A 21,768-nucleotide genomic window follows, 5' to 3' on the forward strand; every position below is an offset into this window, starting at 1 on the left:
CCTCCCCACCCAGCCTGAGCAGGAGCAGGAGCAGGGCGGGGCCGCGCGCATGCGCACTCCGCGGCTCTCCGTGTCTAGGTCCGTCTGGGCGACTCCGCGCACCAGCAGCAGAGGAGAAAAGGGAGAAGAGAGGAGGAGACGGCGACGGTTCTCTTTATTTTCCTCCTTTACGTACTTCTTCTGCTTTGGTCTGTTTCGCTCGCCTCGTCCGGAATCCGTGCTTTCGTCTTTGTGTTTTTGTCCCGAACGAAGCCATTCAGCCCTAAGGAAGCCTGTTAGCAGCGGCGAAGATGTCTGGATATCAGGGCAAGAAGAACATCCCCCGTATAACTGTGAGTTCAGAGCAGTGCATTTCCTCTCTCATGCACTGTGTGTCTTATTTAGCTGAATGCAGTGGACGCTGGGCGTCTGAAGGGAGCTTTACATGCTGAGCCGCTTCACTGCAGCATGGGGTTGTGTGGAGTTCATGCATTTCATTTGCTGCTGCATCCTATTGTGATCACTGGGTTTGCAGCTTGCTGCTCTCAGGTCTAGGTCTAGTAAGAACTAATAAAGCAGAATTCTTATAGTTTCAGTGTTCATTTTGGTCAAGCAGGACTGTCATTTGGTCATTTGTGCCTTTTCTCTTTGTTGAAACTATGGTTGCAAACATAGTGCATCAGAATGCAATGAATTTCTATTAATTGCATTGACTGTATGTCCAGTTTCTTTGCTTTTGCATTGCTGTGAAGCATTAGGAGTGTCTTTATTGCATTGTGGTCATTCAGAGTTTTCCAGTGAAGAGTTTAGAGGGTACAGTTCGAGATTATGGCAACTGGGAGAGGTGCAGGATGGACATATGGAAAAAAAAGAGAGAGATATTTCCTCATGAACAGTGCAGTGTGCTCCATTTGATCTCCAAATCCACACTGCTTTGATTTTACCTGACTCTGATGTTCACATTGGTTCTAGCATGGAATATCACATCAGCTCCGGGACCGTCTATCATTTGGAACATTTTTTTTCAATGCCTATATTGATAAAGTATAATTTTATTCATCTAGAAACAAAACAAAAAAAAAATGTATTAAGTGAATTCAGAGCAGCATTTTTCCCCAGTGTAAGCAGACTGTCTGGTTGCTTTACTCTCTATCATCTTCCCTATTGAGTACCCACCCCACCCCACCTCTAAAGTACTGATAAAGTAATGGTTTAGACCGTACCTGCACAAACAGGTGATACATATTTACCACCCCCCCTCCTTGTGTTCCACACTTATGGAGTCCCGATTCCCGAAATGGAGTTGTCTCTTGAGCCGGGTGGCTGGTGCGTGTCTTTGTGTCTTTACAAAAGGAGGTGGGCTTTGGCAGGCAGCTCCGCGGGGGAGGGCTTTGTGACCTCCCCCCCAACACTCTCTCTATACTATGCTGAATAAGAATTGGCCCAGGATTCATTCTCAGCCATTGTGTTGGTAAACCCATGGCAAGCCGCTATTAGTGAGCGAAAATCAGAAGCTGCCTCAGAGTAGCACCTAAAACTAGACACACCTTTAGAAGACTGTCGAGATTACTGACTTCAGCTTAATTATTTTAATAAAAATAGTCATACGTTAAACTGTGAGTCCATTCTTAGTGAATCAGCAGTTGGTAGTTTGCATGACGGTAATGAGCATTTTAAACTCTGAGACTAGCTTCCTTCACAGTAAGAAAGAAGGATCTGGTAGACACGCCCATTTATATGCATTTTAAGCATTTAAATATATTTAATGCAATCTTTATTTATTTTTTGGAATATTTGAAAGGCTGTGCGTGGTTTGTTGGTTTGATGCACGATTGGAACAGGAAGATTTTTTGCTCCAAACATGCAGTCAGCAATCAGAGTATTTTTATTTTCATTTTGTCCAACCTGTGTTGCAATTATGTAACATAAATAAAGCAAGGCAGGTAAGTGCACTCACACTGTAATTGAATACATCTAACTGACCTCTACCTCATGTTTTATCAGCTGATTTTTTAATTTACAAATTTAAAATGCCTGTTAAAGTGCCCAAATCTTATATATATTGCAACAATAGCAAATAGAAAGTACTGCAAATGTGCTGGTTTGCTTTATGTTTTCTTTTACCGGATATTTGATTAAAAATAGAAGATAATTAGTCTTGTTCAGTTAGATTTGCTGCAGCACTGTAAATGAAATGTTTTTGAGAGTTTTTTATGTGGCGCTATGAATGCATGGTGTCTGTGTGTCAAAATATTGTGATATGTTAGATGTGGGCGATATGGCAAGAATATAATATTGTGATTTTCATGGTACATGATATGTTACGATATTTTTTTTTTTAGACATCTGATCAGTTGGAACACAGAAAAAAGAACTAGTAGTGCTAAATTTTAATTAATACTATCAAAAACTATGAACACAATGATTTTTATTCAGTATTTTGCATACCGTGTCGCACAAAATCCAGTTAAACAGAATTAATTATGCTTTCTTATGAAACATGCAGTTGGTCAGTGTTCTACAAGTACTGACAGCGTACACAATATGTTAGAAAAGCATATTGTATTGTGACATTATCACAATAGCAATATGTAGTAGTATTGCCCAGCCCTATAATATGTATAGTAAATATAATGTGATGTGATATTTTCACCCTCCATTGTCCAGTTAAGTCCATTTGTGTTGTTTGGCCATTTTTTTTTTTTAACAAACTCTGATAGCTTGTTTAACTGCCTAACAATATTACATTTGCATAGTCGTTGCATGTTCATGCTTTCTGCACAATCAGAATTTAAACAGAGGTCCTGAGTTGTATGTTAAGGGGTAGAGATAGATGGGTGAAAAAACTATAGGAAAGAGAGAGAGAGAGAGAGAGAGAGAGAGAGAGAAAGGAAGGGTGAATATGAAGCTGTGAGCTGTGTGTGAGCTGTATGTGCCACACCCCATATTACTCTGTCCATCAGCCCCAGCTGCCTCCTCGCTGACAGCCCTGCACTCCAAACACACCCACAGTATTTACACTGCTGTCCACTGGACTACAGCCTGCACGTTTAGGACCAAACACCCACAGACAGAATGCATATGTGAGGGATGAATGAGTCATCTGTTTGACTCGTCTGTCCTCAGCCAGGCTAACAGGTTTAAAATTTGGCGCCCTCCAAAAAGGCTGATCTGCATAATGAGAAACAGAATCAAATGTGTTGAGGATTAGGAGATAATGATTTTAAAAAGAGCCAGGCTAGCGGTATAATGCTAAAACTGGCAGCAAAAAAAAGAACAGATTTTTGTGAGTCTGGGACTTTAGGTAAATGTGGGATCCCGAAGGAAATTTAGCAGCCAGTAGCAGTCACACATCACAGTACAGTGATGTGTGAAATACAAATAGAAATCTACAAAAATCTGGAATAAGATATATATATATATATATATATATATATATATATATATATATATACATATATATATATACATACAGATAGATAGATAGAGGGATTCTGTTGTTTTATTGTAAGACAAATCATTAGGATAGTTTAAAATATGCTTTATGATCATGCAGCGTGCCACCTGCATACTGCTGACTCATCAGGAAGGTGAATTTTAGTTGAGAAACTTTTGATCGAGTAATTATATTTAAATCAACCTTGTTGAACCTTCTGTCTCACTAATGATCCATTCTGAGACCTTGGCATTGTTCTCATTATCTAGTTTAAATCTGCCACCAGAGAAGTTACTGCATGTGGATGTTCACATTAGACACAGTGAAATGTATCAGCATGTAGAATTGGCATTTTCTGTGCACTCTCATGTAACTATCACTGTATAAAAGATGCATAAGTCTTCCTTTATTGTTGGATGCGCTGTGATTTTCACTGAGTGAACATGCAAGCTCATTCAAAGCACAATTATTATCATACTGAGTGTATTAGAGTAACAAAAAAACACGACTGATGTGTGACGTATATTCCTGTTCATGTGTTTTCTTGTTCAAAAATAGACTTGTGAGACAGTCTTAATAAAAACAGTGAATTTTTAGCTTTGCTATATCATGCTCTTTACACGTTCTTCAAATAAACAGGTAACTCAGGTCAGTCAGCTCTCCTTTATCGCTCCCTCTGGAACACCATGTGCAGAAAAAAACACATGGAAACGTACTTTCAGCAGAGACCCCTAAGCACAAACTGTGTATAATCGAAGAAAGAGCAGAGAGGCAGATAGTCACGTAAGCAACTTCTCCACACAAACCCACTCACACAAATACTGGCTGACCGTAATGACACGGCCGATTGTTCACTTTAATCCAATTTGGAGGTAATTTTGGGGCGATCCAATGATTAGATTTGCATGTGCTGTATTTCCTCTAATTTATGTTCCAACCTACACACATCAGACTGTACACGCATGCACAGAGCTGGAGCAGAAGGGGGGGCTGGTTAATGGGGTGGGGCAGTGCTGGTCAGCTGTTCAGACAGCAGTAGACTGTGACCCCTCCATCCTCTCATTAAAAATGAATGACATGTTTAATTCAACACCTGCCTGGCTTTCCACTTTCAGCTCCAGCCGGCTGTCTGGGAGGCGCAGTGTTTTAGTGAAAAATCTTTACATATTTATGTGATTTATGTGATTACAGTACAGTGCTGTGCAAAATCTTCAGACATACGAGAAAGTTGTGTTTAAAAAGCTGTTTATCTGGGCAGTAAGTATTATTTGCTCAGAAAACACTATTATTAGAATAATTATACATAGCATTGATACAATAAAGTAGTCATTTTACATATGTCAGTGTCCAAAGCTCTCCTTGTGGCAGCCCAGTATCATTCATAGTTGTCATCTTAATAGCTGGTTTAACTAATCAATGCTTCATTACGTTAAATCAAGTGTGCAGCTGATGGAATTGAACAAATCCATACGAAAGCTCGCGGCATCGTTCTGAACCAAGCACATGAGATCTTTTTACTTTTTCTGTATTTGTTTATTTGTATGTATTGTAGTATTATATAGTGTTTACAATACACTTATTTACTGCTGAGATAAATAGTTCACAGTCATAGTTTAATTTTTTTTTGTTATGCAAAGCTCAAAGCTGGTTACCACCCGGCGGTCTGCTTTAACATATACTGCGGTCAGCATTCTGTTAAAAAAAACAGCCCAAGAAATGCCACCAATGCACATGAGCTTTAGCTCAGAGCATTAAAATACTACGAGAGCAACTGCATTAGTGTTAATGTAAACGTTTTAACAAGTTGACATGCGTTTTTTTTCTTTTTTGGTGGAAATTTCAGTGACTCTATATAATTAAAAATAGTATCAGAAATTTTGTCCTTGTTTATCTATTTTTCGTAATTGCTTATCATCCCAGCAGTGCAGTCATTTCATAACAGGTGTTATATTGAGGGTGGCACAGCACAGTAGCGCAGCAAGAAGGGCCTGGGTTCGATTCCCCAGCCGGATGACCAGGGTCCTTTCTGTGTGGAGTCTGCATGTTCTCCTCGTGTCTGCGTGGGTTTCCTCCCACCGTCCAAGGACATGGTGTCAGGCATATTGAGGGTGCTAAATTGCCCCTAGGTGTGAGTGTGTGTGAATGTCTGTGTGTCTGCCCTGTGGTTGGCTCGTGGCCTGTCCAGGGTGTTTCCGGCCCTCTGCCAAGTGAGCAGTTGGATAGGCTCCAGATTTAGTCCCGGTTTTCATATTTTATCAGTGTTAATGTACTGGCATTTGCAGATATGTACATCAAAAATATATTGGCATCGGCCCACAATCCCTTTAATTAGTCGATAGCTTCTCTAGTTACATTTGTGTGTTAAGGGCTATTTTTACAAATTGTTCAGAATGGAGCAAAAATAATTGATTCAGTTAAATGGCATTGAAATCTATGATTTCATGATGCACTGAATCGTAATCGAATCATTATGAGGGAGCAGATTCACTCCTCTGTTGGTTGGCTTTCGTGGAACTGCTACAATCTTCTTTTCCACTGGAATCTTTTTCCCAGTCTAACCGTTTGGTTGCCATAGTGACCGAAGCAGCTCTGGTTTGTTGTCCCGTGTTCGTCAGACAGCCGCATAAAACCCCGTCTCTAACACACTGGCACGCTCACGCACACTCGTCCTCCAGGAATGTGTGCTCTCACCGGCCACACTGTGTGTGTCAGGATTTCCCCCACTTAGAACAGGCACTGGAGCGGCTGAGGGGCTATTTTTGCTCTTCAGAGGAAGAAAAAAAGCATTAAAGAAAAGAAAGGCAAATGCAGACTGGAATGTGGGGCTATTCTGGTGGACAAGTGTAGGACTGTAACTCTGAATGTTTAGACTGCTCTGTGCCACCGTTCCAGTTTCTTTTAAAAGGATCAAACACCATCCGCCTTCTTTGACAGACTGCTTGCTCAAAAAAAAAAATCCTTCTTCTCCATGTGTGCATCTGGTTGTGTTTGGGTTAAGGGACAGGAGTAGAGGCTGTTAAGCATTGGGGCTGGAAACTGTAGGCAGTTTGGGATCTGGGGCTGGAACATGGAGGCCTTTAAGCATCTTTGTTGGCTGATGATAAGGGTGGATGATACTTGAAGACATTTTCACAAATCTTATTTTTACCCCTTCCCCTTGTTTTTGAGTGTCACCTTGCCCCTTGGAACTGAGCTACAATTTGTAGTGGTTGAAATCTTCCACTACGAAATGGGACAGGCTTCGAATAAAAAGAACATTACTTCATTAACAGGCTACTAGTGGTGCTCTGTAGGCGACCCTGTCAGTCTGCAGTGATAGCAGAGGAGGGTAAAGTTCAGCAATCTCCATGCTGGGCTTTAGTTAAATTCAAGGCATCATAGGCCTTCAAAGAAGAGGGATGCGATAATTATAAGGGGTAGGGGCAAGGGGTGAAATAGGATTGGGCCTTAGTGTCACAATACTAAAGCTATTAAAAGAACAGTTTACTTTAGATGTGGTCCATCAGCCAAGACATGTTTAGTGTCCACATTTTGCTTCGTTTGTTTTGTGTTGGAGCTACAAGGCTTATGTTGACAATAAATGCTACAAGTCAATAGTCACCCAAATTGTCTGTTACAACACATTGCTAAAACTTCTCTCAATGCTCAAACTGTATCCAGGTCACGCACAGTTGTCAGTGTGGATTTAGTAGACAGTATGAGTTACAGTCATATACAAAAGATTGGGTGCCCCTTGTTGCATTTCATGTTTTGTTGATCTTCTAAGTGAAAATATGTTAACACATTCTGCTGCTTCTATTAATAAATAACTTAAATCTTCAGACTAAACATATATATTTATAAAAAGAAGCTGAATCACCGAATGCAGGTTGAATGCAGTTTTGGGGATGTGTTTATAAAAACCATTTGAGTACCTGTTTACTTGTAGTGTATTTACTTGTGTTGTTAGCAACCTTAGCCTTGTAGCTCTTGTGCTAAAGTAAAGAAGCATGTCTGGGCTGATTGACTATACCTGGGTAAAGACAGAAACTGTGTAAATTAGATTTTTTTGCCAAACCTTTTCTTTAAGCATCAGGTTTTGTTGCTGGTAAGTGCTGTATCTGATACATTTCTGTCTCATGTTGGCATGAATTCAACATTTTTTTATTCATATCGGAAAACAGTCAAAACAGACATTCGATTTTATTGAGGTGGGACCGTAAATCTTACTTAACGCCTCTTCTTTTCAGCAAAAAACAAAAAATTCTTAATGGCAGCAACGAAAGCAGCAACAAATGATCATTTTCAAAACAAAATTAACAGACAGTAGAAATACTTTACTCTAGGTCACATACTGGGCCAAATTCCTAAAACTCAGTGGTAACAGTGCCACACGAAGTGTGCAGCATGGTGGATACGAGCTGTTCATAAAGTCACCATGGCCGTTATTTTGAACTCTGCAGTATTTTAACCAAGAGTCAATCAAAACCCACATGTAAATGAGGTTATGCATGTTGAAGACCTGCCGAGTGATGCTCAGTCTTCAGTTGGCTGCCAGAATGGATGCAATGAAAGAAACTAAAGCAAAGACAGAAAACCAAAATTCTCAGGAGCAAAGCTATGAATTTTAAGGCAAGAAGTGCTGTCAGATAATAGCAAATACTTTTTAATCAAGAAAGTTTTATAACATCTTAAAATTCTTTTTTTTGTTGTTGTTGGAGGAATTATAGCATGTAAGATTCATCATTGTTAAGAATTCATTTTTTCCGGTCCATTATTATTGCAGCACCAATTTTCTTCACTAACATCATAAAGTTTACCAAATGGTCATTTTCTACACAATTAAATATTTTAATTGACATGCTGCTGAAGTTCTAATACTGTGGCAAGCTGTTTATCTTTTATTTTGTTATTTATCTCTATTCCAGGAATTCAGATTACATGCATGAAAGCTAAATTTAAACTAGCAAACATGATATCAGGAGTTTAATTTGCATGTGTGAAAATTCAAATTACACTATTAAACACTAAAGTTTGACTAGAAAGATATCATTTTCAGATGATAGATTTTCTTTATAAAATCTGTTGTTGATTGAAAAGTAAGATTAAAAGTTAAACCTGCTTGCACTAAGATCAATTTGAACATAACTACAATCTCAACATGTCAATAACTCCTCACTTATTTGGATTACAAGCAAAACTTGCTTTCCATAAACAGGAGGAGGGGTTCGCAAAACACTGAATTAGACACAGGAATTTATATCTGCCAATTTGAAATTCTCCTTGTGTGTTCCTGCAACAGCAATTTGAAGGTTTACCAAGGAAATAACCGCCAGCGTGGTTCAGGATGAATATTATGAATTGCTAATGCCATGTGAATGTCACTGTGAATCTGGCAGTGTGTTTTATGAAGCTGGCCCACTGTCTGGTAATAATGCAGGAGATTTTTTTTTGTATCCCATTACATCTTTAGGGTCATCAGGGAACACACACCTTTACCCATATCAGGTAATATAGGACTGTAGAATTTGTACCTGGCTCAGATGTGTGTGTCGGGGAGAACAAACTACACTGGCTGGGGTCACCAAAGACTGGATTTGGAACCTCTGGCTTGGCTTAGCACACATGTGTCAAGCTCCAGTCATCGTAGGCCAAAACACTGCAGACCTCAGCTCACTGCCTCTTTAAAACACACCTGAACAGCTAATTAGCAAGGCCTTTATGAACTGAATTTAGAGAAGTAGACAAGGGTAAATGCTAGTCTCCACAGCACTTTGGCCCAGAAGGTCACCAGTTTGACATGCCTGGCTTATTATAACAGCAGGATGATAAACCTAACACTCATAATGGCTTGTAAATCCTAATTTAGCTTCATGTATTGCAATATTTTTTAAAAATTTTATTCCAACTGCAAAGATTGATTAGTTTGTCGCACCCACGTTGTTCTATTTTTTTACACTTTCAGTGGCTCATGACAGTAATTAAAATATTGTACATGGTGCTTTTTGTGTGACAGATGTGACGTTTTGCACTGCTGAGTATGATATATGTTCAGCAGAAGGGCCAAACCTCTCCCTCACAGGTTACAGATGTGTCCAGACGTTTACGCCACAACATATGTCTTCATTTAGGTCTAGCACCAGTCAAACTGAGGTTTGGAACTGTGAGAACAGTGAGACGTTCTCATCCCCTGGGTTCTGGTTTCCAATATGTTCTCATGTGTGAAGCATCCATCACTAAAAGTGTCTCCTGGCACTGGTCCAACAGTGCAAAACACAGCCCTGGGAGCTTTCGCCTCAAACCCACCCTAAACAGCCCACGATTTCTGCAGCATTAGTGCTTTATTAAGATAATGATGACATGTATAAGGATCCTAACACCTCTCTTATGGCAATGATGAAGCACTGTTTTGAGTTATGATTAACATAGCTCATATGTAATGGGATAAAAATGATGGCCTGGGTTATGTAATGGACGTGGCAAAGCAGCTGTTCTGTGGCTGAATGCCAAATTCAGGGTTAGATGTGTGCAGCCAATATGACTCTCACACAGAGCTCAATCGAAAGCCATTGAGGCCAGATTTAGGGCTAAATGCATGTAGCCAGTTGGACTTTTCACAGAGCCACTCAGTCTAAAGACATTTAGTCGGAGAGTATTGTTTATGCTAGGGATGCACGATCGCAATCAGCCAGAAACAAACTTTGTAGAAATCTGTTCTACACATGCAATCAGCAATAGGACACTTCAGTATTATGATTTTGTCCAGTCTGTGCTACAATATTATGACATAAATAATGTGAACCATGCACTCGCACTGCATTAAACGCTGCCAGCTGCACCTGTATCAAAATGTTGCGTGCCAAAATGCATGATTGATTGACCTAAATAGCCAGTTGCCTCTTGTTTAGATTGCCTAGAACAGTGTTGTCTCTGAGTTGAGCTGCTAGCGAGCAATGAAGAGCGAAAGGGAAGGCATGCCATGATAAAACAGACAACTGAAGCTTTCTTTATATTAAAACATATAAGAAACCGATAAGATGAGCCGTTTTGTCCTTTCAGCAAAAATCTAACCACCTTGGGAGTCACAACATTTTATGTCCATTTTACAATCTTGTCTGTAAATATGTGTCAGTATGTGCTAATGTCCTAGTGTAGACTGAAAAATATAATATGAACAAAAACACAGACTTACTTTGCTCTGCTTTAAGCTTTAGCTCAGCTATAGCCACTTTTCTCGCATCTCCGGCAGGAAACTTTTCCGCAAAAGTAGAATAATTACTTGTAAAATGTCTCTCAATGTTCAGCTTTTTACAAGGTTGAAGTCAGCTGCTCATTCGCCAGATTCTTGTTAGACCATTCTCGTTCCACCTTAAATAATTCCTGAGGTGTCAGAATATAACTGCTGTGCCATTTAGGGTGGAACGGGAAAATTCGAACAAGGAGCTGGCAAATGGGAAGCTGACTTCAGCCTCGTGACTTTTTAGTGTTTGATGGTGTCTCATCGCAGATTAAACGCATCAGGAAACTGGCTGAGTGCTTATAAATGCAAAAAAGTCCAATCGTCTCTAAGTCATCGATGTTCGTCTTCTCTTTGCCTTTCGTTACCTACTAGCTAGGTGAAATTGTTGTGTGCGTTGCTATGGTAACCAGCAGTTTGCGCACCAGCCTTCAGGGTTAAAGGGTGAATTAGCAGTTATACATTAACTCCAGCATTTATGACCATTTATTGTTAAAACTGTGTTATAACTATCAGCTGAGCTTGATTTTACTGCAAAGGAGGATTATTTTTTTACCTAAACATCTAATTCTGCTGTGGAGCCACAAAAGGGCAGTATAAGAGCCGCATGAGGCTCTGGGGCCGCCTGTTGCTGACCCCTGACCTACAAAAATGAAAATCTAGTTAGTTTTGTGAATCATACGCATTATGAAATATATTCCATCACGCTCCTGCGTATGAGGCTGTGTAGCCACGGAGTGTTCAGAGTGTCCATGCTGACCCCTGTCTGCCATCAAAAGCATCTACAATGGACACGCAAGCATCAGAAATGAACCTTGGAGCAATTGAAGAAGGTCACCTGGTCTGAGGTTCTGTTTACATCACATGGACGGCCAAGTATGTGTGCGCTGTTTTTCTGTGGAAGTGATGATATCAGGATGCACTGTGGGAAGAGGACAAGCTGGTGGACGGAGTGTGGGAATGTTCTGCTGGGAAACTCTGGGTCAAGGCATTCATGTGGACGTCAATTTGACACCTACCTAAACATAGTTGCACACCAAGTTCAGCCCTTCATAGCAGTGCTGTTCCACCTCGCAAAGGATCTGATGCCAATGTCTTGGTGCCAGATACCACAGGGCACCTTCAGAGCTTTTTGTAAAGTCCATGCTTTGGTTGGTCAGAGCTGTTTTGGTGGCATGAGAAGGACCGACAGCATGTTAGGCATTGGTCATAATGTTTTGGCTCATCATTGTACAGATATACTTCTTATCATTTCATTCTCTTTTTATTCACTGACTTTATTGATGATGATGATATTGAATAACGTATCTAAAAATACCTTTTGGTGAAATGTTTGTAAAATTTAAATCCACATTTTTATTATTATTCTATATAAAATAGCGAAACAGTTGTTAATATGGCATGATATCGAACTAGTGGATATAATGTGCTGTATGAGTAATAACTGTGAACCTATTAGCAGTGCAGTATCTACATTCAGTTCTCATTGTTTAGCTGTAGTGAGAGATGTTCTGTTGCCATTGAACTTTTTTTTTTCCATCACTAGTGCGTCCGGGCGGGGCTGGGGGGAGGCCTGAGTTGGCCTGAGTTGCTGGGCTCCCATCAAGCATGTAAAAGAGCCAGGGGCCGGGACAGAGGGGTCTTTGTCTGTGGCCGATGCAGTGGGCCTTGTGACCAGAATGGATCCTGCGCCCTTTCAGGGAGAAATGAGCGTTCCTCTGGGGCCATGCATGTAAAGAGCCTAGGGAGGGACACGGGGGTGGGGGGCTTGGTGGGTGTTGGTGGTCTCCCTGGCAGTCACGCAGGATTGATTTAGAAGGAGCTGGATGCTGGTCACTGGTTTAGCTCCATTGCATCTGGCAGTGAGTAAAGGCCAGGCTTTACTTTCGTAACGTTACTCAGGAAACCACAACGGGCCAAGATACCGAATGCGTAACCCAAAACACTTCACTCCGAGAGGGCACTCAGCATCCGTTTACATGTTCTCAGTAATCAATAACAGGAGCAAATATCAAGCCGGGACAACTTCCCACAGTTTGAGTGGCGTTTTTTCTCTCTTTATTCTATGTTTCTTGTTTTGTTTAGAAAAATGCAAGAATATTCCAGAATGTTCCAACAAAACCTTATACCTCCAAAATGGTAATGTTATATGAGAAGGATGAAATATTTTGAGCTTTTAAGGGGCCTGAATCATAGAAAATGTATGTATTTATTTATTTATTTGCATTTTTTAAAATTAAATAGTTAAATAAAATAGTTGCATAACTTTCATTTGACTTCCCAGACCATACAGTCCATATCTGTTTTGAATTAATTGTTTTGTGATGTAATGTGAAAACCAACACATTTGCATATGTGCCTATTTAGCCTACATCAGTTAAGGTCCTCCCACTGTCACCGAAGTTAGACAGTGTTTCAGACTGGCCTGCTTTTTGAAAGAGGTACAATATAGCAGCAAATCAAAAGCTCATTTACATATATCAGTCTTAAAGTCACAGTAACATAAACTTGATAAACTCGACCTAGCTAAAGTTCCTTTTAAATTGAATTTCTTGTTCCACCTTAAATGGTGTAGCAGTTAATTCAGGAGCTTGTACAGGTGCAAGAATGTAACTGCTGCTACAGTTAAGGTGGAATGGAAAATTTTAACACAAAGCTGCCGGATAAGGAAAAAACATCTTCAGACAGGAAACAACATTTGTTGGCATTTTAAGCAGGCCTGAGAGGCGAGTTATCAAGCGATATTGATCTAGGTTTCAGTTTTTGCTATTTTGCTCAACAAAATAAAATATTCCTGACTTACACTGTTTTTTAAAAATGCTTTTTATTAAATAAAAGTGAAGGGACATCCAAGAATAATAAACTATTCATGACCTGCAAAAATAGGTATACTTATGCATCTAAAATAATTTCATATGAAAAATGTATATATACCATGATATATATACTGAGACTGTCAGAAATTTTAATTATACCATCATATAAATGTTTGACCATACTGCCCACTACTATGTACAGTAAATGTGGTGTTAATGTAGAATATCACATTACTTAACATGTTTAAAGGTTCAGTAATGTTCATGTGTAGAAATACCGTCTTACTATCAGCTTCATGAAATAAATCAATAAATGAAAATAAATAAATAAAAATCAGGTTTTTAAATCACTGTGGGTTGTTACCACGGTAACTTGGTCAACTTGCACCGAATGCAGGCCTACTTGAAGACATTTTTATGATATGCAATATAATATACAATATCACAGTATTAAGTTTTTCTTAGGTTTGATATTAAAAAAATAGTCCAAGTATTGTCTCATTTAAAACCGTATCAAAAACGATACAGTAAAATGTTTTTTTTATTTTACATTCTGCACAGCACTAAATCTAATTCAACAAGACTAATTATGCAAACATGCACTTGATCATTGTCTTTTAAGTACTAATAATATCCACAGTATGCTCAGAACTGCATATCGTTGCATAATTTGTCACTATAACAATAAAATGTCATTTTGCCCACCTCTGTTTGTAAGTGCCTGTAAAGAAAAGAGTAAGCAGGATCCACTGGGCCTGAAAGTGCTGTATGCTGTTTATTCTGGGACCAAGCACAGCAAACATGGTCCACCAGAGAACAAATTTGGCACATGTCAGGATGTTGCAGTGGAGCAGCCCATAAGGGCGATGACCGTTGGACATTGTGTAAGTTTGAGCTGTGGGCAGGGACGGGTGGTAGCCACAGCTGGCCAAAGCCTGCGGTTTAGTTTTAGCAGGCTGTAATTGCAGTGGTGCAATTCACTGATGCGTCTTATAAAGAGCATGTCTGGTGTTGTGCCGAGGCCAAACACAGTACTCCGCCTCGTAAGCGAGTTTTAAAAGGTTCCTTTTAAATTAGTACCATGCACCACTGCGTTATATTTCGGACTCTGTTTATCGCACAGCCTTGGGTGCAAATATTCATCCCATTTTTCTGAGATTATATTCAATTACAGTTAAGTGTTTTGCCTTTATTTCATCAGTGACTGTTGAAGTGTTGTGACAAAGAACATTTTGAATCAAATGGCAGTAATATTTCCCAGTTCAGCAGACATTGTAGTAGCCTCTTCATGCTGGTTCCCTCCACTTCAAAGGGGAATTCCAGTTTATTTTCAAAATATATGCATAATTTAATTATTGACGTGTGAACAGCTATTTAGAGTGGTTTGATGTTGAATGTTTCATTGTAGAGAAACTGGTGGTGATAGAAACCTGGAGTCACCATGTCTACAACACAAATATAGCCATTTTATTTACTATCCAAAACAACCACACTAATTGCTTTGGATGTGTGGTTGCTGTCACCAACATTCACTAGAATAGAGCATTTCACATCAAAACACTCTGAATGAGTTTATTTACATCTTAACTGTTTTAATTATGCAGTTGTGTCACAGCTAAGTGTTATAACATTAAGTTTATGATATGTGGTAGACATTATTTCTACAGCAGTACAAATGCAGTAAAATAAATAAATGCAGGTGTTGTAGCACAGCAGCCCATCGTCACCTAAACATTCTGCTTTTCCAGAGTGCAATAAATACGTCAAATAATGGATTGAATTATTGATCAAATGTAGGTATATATTTGTATAATTCAATGATGATCATTTTCAACCATCATTTGCTGATACAGATATGATTTAGATATCATGCATCACTAGATGTGACACAACGCTGCTTAACACTACAAAGGCCAAATGTATAAGTTTTTGAGATGTGACCATTTTTGCAAAATAAAACTCCCGTGTCTGCTGATCACTGATATTTACTACATTAGTGCTGTTTTCAGTCTGACATCGTTATTAAGTCTAATTTTGACAATATTACAAAGTTCTGAGTGAGACTATTAGCGGTCATTTTGACTGTATACATTAGACTACATTTTGTCTTTGTGCCACACTATTGCAGATAGTTGGACAGTATAGTGGCAGCTGTTATTCAGTAGCACACACACCTCTCCTGAGTATGTCTACCTCAAAAGGCTATAGTGCTCATTTTGAACATATATATTACACTGTGATTTTTTTCTGCTATTCCAGTCAGACAATACAATTCCCGACATAGCAAAATGATATGTTATGAATAAGCATGTAGAATTCAAAGGACCTCTGTGGCTGTTCTAGGAGTTATGAAATTCCGGCCTTTTAAATATTAAATTAATGCATTAAACGTGAAAATTAAGCAGTGATAATACTACAGTACCTGCAGACCAATAAGACCTCTGTTATTTCTGCAGTTGGTGTTAGTGCAGTCATTTTTTTGAAATTCAGTCAGACCGAATTTCAATCATTAACAGCTTGTTTTAGATGTTGGAAACATTTGTATAGTCAGAGGATAGTCCTGTGTATTTGTTTGCTTGCTCAAAGTCTTCGTTTGTAGCATAAATTGTGAATTTCAGTCTTTATAAGATCGTTTTCTTTTCATTTAAATATAGATATGGTAATGTTTAGAGATCATGTTGATATAATGAGAAGGGTTAATTAATCCGAAAAGTTAACTACACTAGAGATTTTTTTTTATCTGCTTTATCTAATATGGGCTAATATGATTTTTTTTTATTTCCAGAGTGACCGTCTCCTAATTAAAGGAGCTAAGATCGTGAATGATGACCAGTCCTTCTCTGCAGACATCTACATGGAGGATGGCCTCATCAAGTAAGTGTTTTAGTACAAGCCTACAAGCGTATTTCAGGTGCTCATTCCACACAGACCCACTTGCCTGGGCAGAGATAATGCTTTTTTTTTGCTTTCTTTTGATGTCACAGGGTTTGTAAGACAATTCTAAGAATAGACAGTTTATAAAAAGAAGAAGATTCTAAAAATAAACGTTCCGAATATAGACATTGGCTGAAAATAATCCTTCCTCTCATCTCATCCTTTCTTCTTCTCAGGCAGATTGGGGAGAACCTGATAGTTCCTGGTGGGGTGAAGACCATCGATGCCCACGGTGGGATGGTAATGCCAGGGGGCATCGATGTCCACACACGCTTCCAGATGCCTGACCGAGGCATGACTGCAGCTGATGATTTCTACCAGGGAACCCGCGCAGCGCTGGCAGGAGGGACCACCATGATCAGTGAGTGCCTACAGGAGTGCCAGTTTGAAATCATTACTCACTTTATCTACAGAGAGCTAATCCTCTGAATTAATCATGGTATTTGTACAATGAGAATCACTCACAGGCAGAATCAGAATAGCTTTACAGGCAGTATCAGGATCACTTTGTTTGTACAATCAAAATCACTTTATAGGCAGAATTGGAATTACGTTATTGGTAGAATCAGAAAAAATTCATGAGCAGAATCAGAGTCACCTTGATTAGAATCAGAGCCACTTTATTGGTAGAATCCAAACAAATTGATGAGCAGAATCAGAGTCACCTTGATTAGAATCAGAGTCACTTTATTGGTAGAATCCGAATGAATTCATGAGCAGAATCAGAATCACTTTGATTAAAATTAGAGTCACTTTATTGGTAGAGTCAGAATTTATTCCTGAGCAGAATCTGAATCATTTTGATTAGAATCAGAGTCGCTTTATTGGTAGACTCACAAGCACTTTATGGCCTGAATCAGAATCACTATATTTGCAGAGGCAGAATCACAACCATAATAGGCGTTTTTTGGCAGAATCATTTTGTTGGCCAAATCAGATCTCATTTTTGGCCAAGTACGCTTGCTGCTACGAGGCGTTTGTTTTGGTAGAATTGGTGTAAATGGACAAGAAAAAAATGTCAAAGTGTGATTTTTGAGCGCAGATTCATTTTTGACACTGCAAAATACAAATACATAAAAATAAATACAATACAGCATGATATAATAAAATTATACATTAGAAGTATAAAAAGAATTAATTCATGAGCAGAAGCAGATCAGAAATATATAAATATTGATACAAAATAATCCATACATGTGAAACTCCAGTCTACAAGCAAGCAAGCAAACGTAAGTGCATCTTCACGTTCATAGCCACACACAAGGCTGTGAGAGGGCTTTGTGCTGTGTTTTTGTGCTGAGTCATCTCTGTAATTTATAAGGATGTCTCCTGTGCAGCGGAGTGTGGTGGAGTTGACAGCACTGCAGGAACACTGAGGACAATGTGGGCTTCACATAAACACCTCACACTGCTGATGCACCAGTCATGATTTTTTAATGGCCATGTGGCGATTTTACAGCCATTTTTTGGCCAATTTTTATTTGCCTTTCTTTTTATAGCGGACATTTACACTCTGTGAGCTAAATGAACATGTGGAACACTTTAGTACATTTCCTGCACTTTCTATTAGCCAAAGTCACAATATAAACAACATGATTTGTTCTTTAATCAACTGACATTTTAAACTTGCAAAAATCAGTTACATATTTAAATAACATGGACCAAAATAAAGTGCTCCATTGAAATTAAGTGGCAACTAGATAATTACCAAAATGAGTCTTGCTTTATTTTGCTACACAATTTTGGTGAAGATGTAGCAGCAGCATTCAAATACAGCACGAGTGCACATACCTGCCCCACATTATTTTCATCATAATACAGCCACACAAATTGGGCGATTTTTGGAACAAAACTGCCAGTTCCAGTCGTGGACCCCAATTCAGCGCATTATTAATATCAGTTGTTTAAAATATTGTGATTATATCAGTAACTATAGCTTTTATCTTTCCATGAATGTGTTTTGCTGATGTGTATGTGTGCATTCATTTCTGCACATGCTTTCTGCCTATATGTGTACACTCGTATTGAGATGTAATATAACTACTATTATTTTTAACAGATCTACAGTATAAATAGTGCGTGAATAGTGTATTTATGGGAAGGCTTTACACTAGATATTGGAATATTGCTTTGAGGATTTGATTGCATTCAGCCACAAGAGCGCTAGTGAGGTCAGGTACTGATGCTGGATAGTCAGTTCTGAATCACTCCAACTCATCCCAAAGGTGCTGGATGGAGCTCCATCACTCCAGAGAATGCAGTTCCACTACTCCACAGTCCAATGCTTTATACCCCTCTGGCCCACACTTAGCACTGGGCATGTGTGGCTGCTCCTGGCTGATCCCATTCTATTGGTCAATGTTTTTCTATGAAGATTATACACATCTTTGTCAGCCATGAGTTACTTTTGGAAATAATGGGGCTCATTCACCAATATCTTTCTGAGTATTTTCTTAAATCTGTTCTTGAGAAAGGTCCTAAGAAAAGTCTGTGTCAGATTCATGACTTGTCTTAGACTTAAATTGCAGGATTGTTTGCACCTTTATACTTTTGTAGATTCTCTCCAAATAAGAAGGCATTGGTAAATGTCAGAATCTTTGTTAAAAAAGTGTAAGTGGGTTTTAAGAAGAAATTTCTTGTTAAGAATGGTTGGTGAATGAGGCCCAAAGTATATACTGTATTACGCCTGGTCGCACACACTGCTTCATTTGGGCAACTAAGTTTCGTTTTTGGTCTAATAATGCTCATCTTATTTAATGTCGTGGTATTACATCTTGTGTTTGTGAACAGTCGACCATGTAGTCCCAGAGCCAGGTACTGGACTGATGGCAGCGTTCAATCAGTGGCATGAGTGGGCCGACAGTAAGTCCTGTTGTGATTACTCGCTCCATGTGGACATCACTGAGTGGCACAAAGGGATCCAGGAGGAGATGGAGACACTCGTCAAAGACCATGGTACACTGCTTCTGTCACATTACATCAGTGTTTCCCATTCACTGACTTGTAGGGCTGCAGCACTGCACACCGTAGTGTATTTCCTGCTCTGACACTTCTGGTTGATACTTAACTGTCGAGTTGTCCAAGCACTATTTGAGCTGAGTTAGATTTAGTCTAGATTAGGAGGTTGTGTAATGTTACGTGATGGGATTGGTATGGAATAAAAGATCTGTATAAGATTGAAAGGTGACAGTCCAGATGTTGACATCAACGCTACGCCTTAGGATAGACTCAATAATAATAACACGGCAATGCTTTGTTATTCTTTTAGCGTTAGAGGTGGTTTGAAACAGGATTGTTGTTGCTGCAGAAGCTCTAGGTTACAGGGGACAGTTCACTCCACAGTTATTACTGTCAGATTATGAAAGCTACACACCATATAGATTCATGCTGGATTAAAATCACTCCATAATTATTACTGTCGGACTGTAAAAACTACACACACTGCAGATTCATACTGGATTAAAATCACTTCACAGTTATTACTGTCAGACTACAAGTAATACACACACTGCAGATTCATACTGCATTGAAATCAGCTTCAGCAGGACTTTAGACATCACTAAACAGTACATTGTTGTGGTTCTCCAGGCCAGAACAGTGGCATTGCATTAACACAACTCATGTTTCAGCTTTTTAAATTTTATTTTTACAGGTGTGAACTCTTTCCTGGTCTACCTGGCATATAAAGACGTTTTCCAGCTGACCGACTCTCAGGTATGAACAAGCTAAGTTTCTTACTGACTGTCTGATATGCTTACTTTGCACAGCAATTGACTGACTAGAGCCAGTCCCCATTATTTACATCATATAGCCCTCTGAGACACAATGTTTCCTTTAGAAGAGAGGGCTTCCAGAAATACTAGTAAGGATGAAAGAACGCTGGGAAAAGTGTATTAGCTGCCTTTCTGACTCATTCATAAACAAAAGGGACTTGGGTGGTGTAAGGCCCCGTTTTGCAGCTGTGTTAACCTTACAGCCAGCAGAAAATCCAGAATGTCTGTCAGAAGCGGCTTATGAGAATATGTGTGCGTGTTCTTCTGCAGGTCTATGAGGTGTTCAGTGTGATCCGAGACTTGGGCGCCATTGCGCAAGTCCATGCTGAGAACGGAGACATCATTGCTGAGGTAAAGAAGAGTTCCAACTTTCAGGCGCACCATTAGCAATAAACTGTTTGAGACTTTTAAGTCAAAACACATGCTATGTACTGAGCATTCAGACTTTATGCTGGCAACGCTAACCAAAGCAAAACTCCTTTATGATTTGGGGTAATTAATGAAAACACACATTTGGCTCTGGACAGTTTAAACCTGCCACAGTGAACTCTAAAGATAAGAAAACCCTGGGAACAGAGGTTTATTACAGAAAGTCAGAAAGGAATATAATAGTTTAATATTCTTTTATCCTTAATTAATCCAAGAAAAGCATTTACTCTTTCATCATTGACCAGTGCATCTGTTTTTACATCTCTGTTTCTTTCTGTGACTCTTTGTTGTGTTTTTGTTACTCGTTACAGGAACAGCGTAGGATTCTGGAACTGGGCATCACTGGACCAGAGGGACATGTGCTGAGCCGTCCAGAGGAGGTAATGGGTCAAATTCATATTCTTACATTGTCTTCTAAAGGTTTGGGAACACCTGGCTTTTTCGGGTGTTTTAATACCAATGAGAATGTTTTGCTCATTCAATAACATATCATAAGAAATAGAAAACAGTTTAGATCTTGACCTTTTTCTTCATAAAAAAAACTTATGAACACCCGTCAGAACTACCTGAGGAATAAAGCCAGAGGCCCAAACATTTGATCCCCTTGTTCTAATGTCAGCACTCATCAGCACTCAAACCTTCAGCTGTTTAAACTACCTTCAGGCCAAAAGTGTTTCAATATGTGCTTTTAACAATAGTTTGGAAAAGGAAACTGCCAAAAGGCAAAACCTGCTCTTCATCCCGCTGTACAGAAGACACTATGATGAACAAGAGGCTGAGTGTTAGCAAAGTATTAGCAAACAGCTGTTTTCTGTTAACTAAAACTTTAGAAATATTTTTTCTTACTAATTTGAAAAGTAACATTACTTCAGAGAAGTCAAGGTGTCCCCAGACTTTTGTCAGACATACTGTACATACTGAAAAAGAGAGAGAGAATACAAACATTTTGTACATACTGTAACAATATGCCCATTGATCTCAGTGCTACGTGTTCATATACCTCTTTACCACATTAAGGGGTTTTTAATGTCCTTTCTTGCTAGAGTAAGATGAAAACTGACAATGAGATCTGAGCCGCACTCTCCAAGCTGACTCCAGCGCACATAGAGTGTTGCATAAAGTCTCTTACCTGTCATTTCCTTTAGAATAATAACTCATAGATTAGCAATAATCCAACATATACCT

At 39.2% G+C, this 21,768-nt stretch overlaps 1 protein-coding gene across 2 annotated transcripts in view; it reads left to right on the forward strand.

The window, feature by feature from the left end:
- dpysl2b (dihydropyrimidinase like 2b) overlaps positions 1-21,768 on the forward strand; it is a 40,876-nt gene that overhangs the window by 8,841 nt on the left and 10,267 nt on the right. The window contains exons 1-7 of one of the 2 annotated variants that reach the window (XM_036595136.1): positions 73-332; positions 16,233-16,321; positions 16,558-16,742; positions 19,172-19,336; positions 20,034-20,095; positions 20,425-20,505; positions 20,895-20,963. In XM_036595136.1, coding sequence (XP_036451029.1) covers positions 291-332; positions 16,233-16,321; positions 16,558-16,742; positions 19,172-19,336; positions 20,034-20,095; positions 20,425-20,505; positions 20,895-20,963 — 693 coding nt within the window. In that variant the 5' untranslated portion in view covers positions 73-290. Of the gene's footprint in view, positions 1-72; positions 333-16,232; positions 16,322-16,557; positions 16,743-19,171; positions 19,337-20,033; positions 20,096-20,424; positions 20,506-20,894; positions 20,964-21,768 lie in introns of those variants that run through there. The other variant, XM_036595135.1, reaches the window with a different exon arrangement.

Source organism: Colossoma macropomum, unplaced genomic scaffold (genome assembly GCF_904425465.1).
Source record: "Colossoma macropomum unplaced genomic scaffold, Colossoma_macropomum, whole genome shotgun sequence".
NCBI lineage: Eukaryota > Metazoa > Chordata > Actinopteri > Characiformes > Serrasalmidae > Colossoma > Colossoma macropomum.